This window comes from Alligator sinensis, unplaced genomic scaffold (genome assembly GCF_000455745.1).
Source record: "Alligator sinensis unplaced genomic scaffold, ASM45574v1 scaffold1094_1, whole genome shotgun sequence".
NCBI classification, from domain to species: Eukaryota; Metazoa; Chordata; order Crocodylia; family Alligatoridae; genus Alligator; species Alligator sinensis.
The window spans coordinates 245,204-250,810 of NW_005842562.1; the positions used below are offsets into that span (position 1 = coordinate 245,204).

At 49.8% G+C, this 5,607-nt stretch overlaps 1 protein-coding gene across 16 annotated transcripts in view; it reads right to left on the reverse strand.

The window, feature by feature from the left end:
• Nucleotides 1-5,607, reverse strand: part of MFSD10 (major facilitator superfamily domain containing 10) — a 37,737-nt gene that overhangs the window by 7,650 nt on the left and 24,480 nt on the right. For 14 of the 16 annotated variants that reach the window (XR_003096001.1, XM_006032333.3, XM_025214058.1 and 11 more), the window contains one exon: nucleotides 2,143-2,233. The exons of the other annotated variants lie outside the window; for them this stretch is intronic. Coding sequence is in view for 13 of the 14 variants with exons in the window: in XM_006032333.3 (XP_006032395.1) it covers nucleotides 2,143-2,233 (91 nt within the window). In the remaining variant the exon portion in view is untranslated. The remainder of the gene's footprint in view (nucleotides 1-2,142; nucleotides 2,234-5,607) is intronic. 16 annotated transcript variants of the gene reach the window in all.

Consider the following 5,607-nt stretch of genomic DNA (forward strand, 5'->3'; position numbering starts at 1 on the left):
AAACGCCCCAAGCGCGCATTCCCCAGCCCCACCCCCTGCCCAGCCCCAGCTTCCCGGCACTTAAAAAAAAAAAAAAAGCCCCACACTCACTGGATCTGGCAGCAGCAATTGAAGCCTCTGAGGGCTTGCGGCAGAGCCCCACAACGCAGCGTGGGGCAGTGGGGATCGCCTCCCCCCACCCCCCCGCCTGGCACCTGTGCAGCAGCTGCCCCATGGCATGCATGCAGCAGGGCGCTGCACACTGTCTGGGAGTTGGGGCTGAGCAGTGCTGGGCTCTGGCTAACTGCTGGAGCCACCCCTGCTCCTGCAGGTGCTGGGGGAGAGCAATCCCCGCTGCTCCCCACTACACAGGGGTGCTCTTCCATGAGCCCTCAGAGGCCCTGATCCCCACTGCCAGAGCCAGCAAGTGCAGGGCTTTTTTAAGTGCCAGGACTAGGCTGGGGCCAGGCAGGGGATACGGCCGGGCAGGGCAGCCATGGGGGCTTCTCCTGTGGCTCCCCCTGCCCGGGGAGAGGCAGGCACAACTAGAGGATCCATGGGAGAACCTGCAACTGCCTGGCTGTTCCTGCCTCTCCCCAGCTGCTCTGAATCAGTGCCAAATATCCAATTCTGATTCAGCCAAATCAAATGGGGACAGTGATTCAAATCACTGAATCAAATCGCTGTCCTCTGAATCAGCCAAATCCAAATTGAATACTTCCCTATTCGCATAGGCCTAACGTGCACCCCTCCACCAATCAGTCCTGGCCAGGCACATTGCCACATGGCCTCATCTTAAAGCAAATAACATTTAAAATAGATAAAGAATTTAAAATGTTTGGCTCTCACACGGAGAAGAAATAGCTGAGTACTGAGTATTGTTATGGCGTCAGCCCTTCGAGAATCACCTTATTGGGCCCATTCAAGAAAAGGTTTAAGCATGTATACAAGTACTTTTCTGAATAGAAGTGGGATCAAGTTCATGCTTAAATGCTTTCTGAAGGCCTAAAGCTGTGAGAATTGCTTGCCTTCATATGTTATATATACACATAAATATATACATATAGTTACACACACGTGGTTATATACATACAAGCACAGTCACATAACAGACACACCTTTTTCAGAGAAAACAGCCCTGCAAAATCGTGGTCTGTGTCCTGAGTAGGAGAGCTGATTTCTGTGCTTGTATTGAAGCATAGGGCTGCTGCAATGGCTGCTGGGGTTTCCTTCTCCCCCAGCCTGGGAAGGAGAGAGGCAGGGGCAGTGCACTGTTCAGTATCAGTTAGTTTTAATCCTTTTACAGCCACTGCTAAGTTGGCAGCGGCTTTTTTCTGAGCAGACAAAAGCTGCTGCCAATTAGCAACTGTGAGAGGGTTAGAACGGGCTTTTTTTTGCCGAGCAGCAAGGGCCAGGATTCAGCCATGAGGTCAGAATCCCTATGGTCAGGATCCAGTCATAACTGGAAAGATCTTTTTTTTCCTCCCTTCAGTCTGCTTTCTCAAAATAATGGACACATCTTATTTGGGGGCATGTGGTATGTGAGGAAATATGGTGTGTGGGGGCATAAATAAATAAGAGCAGACCCACATACATACTTGCATGCACACACACACACACACACACAGCTTCTTTCTAAACTGCTCAAAGTTTTCTCCTCTCCTGTACTCGGGGCAAGAGAACATAAAACTATACAGTCAGCTGAGCCCTCCCTTGGTTGTGTTGTAACATTAATCAGTGTTCTTATGCAGGACCCTTACAGCTACTCCATGCTTCACCTCCAAGTTATAAGGGATCCTCAACCTGGTGTCCATGCTGCAATGAATGCAGCAGCTCTGAAAAGCAGCAGTTGAGTACTTTTACTTAATAAACACTTTGCCATTAGGTTCTCGGGGGGAGAGGGCACAGAATCTGAACGCTCCCCTATAAACTGAGACAATATGAGCACTGGTGACGTTTCCAAACATCACCATGGCAACATTCAGAGATACAAGTAATATCAAAAAACACCCAGAGTTCCAATTCCTTCCAGATTTTTTTTAACCAAGAAAGTCAACTTCTATGATCTATTCTATAAAGCCCAAAATGTATCTCTTCAGTGGGGGTGAAGAAATCTGCAAAGTGGGTTTGCCCCACACAGGTTTCTGTGCTTGAATAACTCACCGAAAGAGTACAGCAATAGTCCAGCACTCAGCACGATCACATTAGGAGCCCATCCAACTAACAAGAAAGCTGGAATCAGCAGCATTATGGCCTGCAAAAAGGATGCGTCATAATGATTGCTAAAGCCATGGTTATTAGAAGTGCCTAATGCTAGATTTTCTAGTCTCTAGAGAAGTGGTAGGGGAGAGCGCTGAGCTCTTGGCCTGGTAGGGGTTTGGTGGCCTGAGTAAAAAGGGAGGTGCCTCATCCACTTCCTCCTGGCAGCACTGACCGATTTGGTGAGAGGCTGCACCCCCTCCGCCAGCAGGAAAAAATCAGCAACTCCAATGCCGAGGCAGAAGGGGAGAACTGGAGAATACTGAGGTTGCATAAACACCGCCTATCTCGAGGTACTGAATGCCAGACAACACCCGCCTGTCCCTGCTGTCAAGAGGATCTCAGCTCCTGCACTGTGCTCTCCCCTCCCCCACCCCCAAAACAGACGCTATATGGTTTGCTAGAGAACAAAATATTGGAGCCAAGATCCACCATGTGACTCCCAGAGGAGAACTTTAATTTCTTCCAACTGTTTCTTGTTTAAAGTTAGCCATGAACAAATTGCTGTTCTCACTGTGTCAGAGAGGAACCACAGAATCCGTATTCACACCAGGGTTACCTGGGACGAAAGCAAAATTCCCACCGGAGCCAGCCAGTTAATATCTCGAGAGCACCCAATGCAGCCAACAGGTGTCCTACGCAGTGCAGGGAGGAGAGGTTACTGTTTGCAAAGAGACACAACTCCACCCCCCACAGGTGAATACAGAGGCCTGGTTTCTTTCTTAGGTTTTTTTGACCAAGTACTTCCCAGTGACTGCATTGATAGTGCCCTTGTCTCCCTTGCTTTTACCTACAGTATATTGGAAGGTGCTCTTGGCATTTCTGATATTACTCCAAGTAATGAGCGAGGCTTTGCAGAGGTCAGTTGGGGGATTCCTTTGGTTAACTATTTGCCTGTGACCAAAGGGAAGTGGACTCAGTGGCCCAGGAAGGCCTTTCCAGCCCTGCATTCCCATGAATGGGCATAAAGATTAACGAACCGTATGCCGCTTCACTTATATGCCGTGGGGAGCCGGAGGTGATTGCAGCGGGAAAGGCAGAAAACAAGAGGGGGAGGGAGAGTCAGTGTACAGCAGGGGTCAGCAAGCTATGGCAGCAGGCCAGAGCCACCCACCCTCCTCTGACATGTTCTGGCCACAGCAGGAAAAGGCCGCCTATCCCTGAGGTCGAGGAGAGCTGTGCAGACGTGCAGCATTAACAGTCACACGGACACAGTCAAACTTGATTCCTTGTGAAGGGTGCTCCCCTCTCCTACACAAAATAAACTGCTGGGGGGCGGGGGGGGGTTTTAAAAATCAGGGAACTCTATGGACTTGGTTTCCCCTGTAGAGATCATACTTAAGAAAAGCAAACTGTGAACTGGAGCTTGCTAATCCTCCTACTCTGTCATGAGTCCACACAGCACTGACCTGGAAATTACACATAATAAATTGACAGTGGCTTAACAGGCTGAGCCTGTACCATATCACTGAGCAGCAATGCAAAGAGGTGACTTGGGACAGGGAAAACATGTCCAGTAAAAAGCAGGGATTCCAGAAACACTGAAAAACTGTTTTGTCTTGTTTTACATGCTGGAATGTAAATGGGAAGCATGTCTCTGGCTCCAAAAACAGGCATCACACCCCCAACCCATCTCGGTGATATGCAACTCGCATCAGCCTCGTTTACAGATGGAATAACAGAGGCAAAGAAACACATTTTAATAAACTAACCCCCACTCTTGTCTGAATTTTTTGTTTCCTGTAATTATTCCAGAGTTCTAAAAATCTCAAACTGAAGGAAATGAGAAAGATTGTCTCCTTCCCACCTCCCCCAGTTAAATTTACATAATTCAGAGGTGGCACTAGAGGACAAAGAGGACATGGACTCCCAGGAAGGTGGAAACTTGTGACCTCTGGCAGCAAGCAGAAGTCTTCATCCCGACCTGCAGCAGTTTTCCTGGAGAACAGATATGGGGCCCTACCAAGAGAGGAGGCGCATGTTCTGTGGTGAAAGAGGCCAGGCCAGGCCAGGCATTCCCATGGTTGGGAGGATCAAGACCACTGCCACCAAGACAAAGTGATGGTTTGAGTGGTGGTGGTTTGAGACTCTCTTCTGCAGGAGTGGAGGCATCTGTCTGCCAGCCTGACCTGTTGGTCTTAGGAGGTCTGCTGCTTTCCTGGAGTCCAGGGCCAAGAAGTCACGGAAGGATTACTGAGATTCATCCAACCCTCTGACTACTACCCCATGCTCATCCATGTGGGCACCAATGGGCACTATTAAACATGCTCCAAGGATGGGGAGGGCAGCACTGTAATTAGAATGGCTCCGAGAGCTGCTCTAATGAAAATGCCACCGCATCTCCCATGTCAGTGCCCCCTTGCTTGAAAATGGCAGCAGGGGCACTTGAACTAAAGCTCGTTCAATAGGCTTTAGTTCAAGTGTTCCTGCCACGACTTAAGCACAGACACGGATACACAAAATGCAGGAAGCTGCTAGAGCACAGCAATTGCCACGCTCCAGCAGACTTGATTAATCGAGTCTGCTCTGACGCGCTGGAATTCCAGCACATCAGAGCAGCCTCAGAGCTCATGTATAGGCACCTAATGATATTGCGAGGGTGGAGCCTGAGCAGATCAAAGTGACTACAGGGCTCTGGATGCCAGGGTGAAGGGGACAGGGGCTCAGGTGGTGTTCTCCTCAATCCTGGTCCAAGTGTTGGAGAGGCCAACCAGGTACAATACTTTTTTTGATCTACTGCTCATGAACAGGCAAAAATTGGTGGGGAATGTAATAGTGGATGGCAACTTGGACAGCAGTGACCATGAGATGATTGAGTTCATAATCCTAAGGAAATGAAGTAAGGATGGAGAGCAGCACAGCAAGGACCCGGGACTTCAGAAACGCAGACTTCGACTCGCTCAGGGAACTGATGAGCAGGATCCTGTTCGAGAAAATTATTCTGGCACACATCCAGGAGGGGCCAGCAGGGAAACGCATGCTCAGGGGCAACCAGCACGGGTTCATCAGCGGCAGGTCATGTCAGACCAACCTGGTGGCCTTCTACGATCAGGTCACTAAATCATTGGATGCAGGGGTAGCAGTGGATTTAGTCTTCCTGGACTTCTGGAAGGCTTTCGACACTGTCTCTCATCCCGTTCTCATTAGGAAACTGGGGGACTGTGGCGTAGACACCCACACAGTCCAATGGGTCACCAACTGGCTAGAGAGCCGCACCCAGAGGGTGGTAGTGGATGGGTCCTTCTCGGCCTGGAAGGACGTGGGCAGTGGGGTCCTGCAGGGCTCGGTCCTCGGGCCCGCCCTGTTCAACATCTTCATCAGTGATTTGGATGAGGGGGTGCAAAGCACCCTGTTCAAATTTGCTGATGA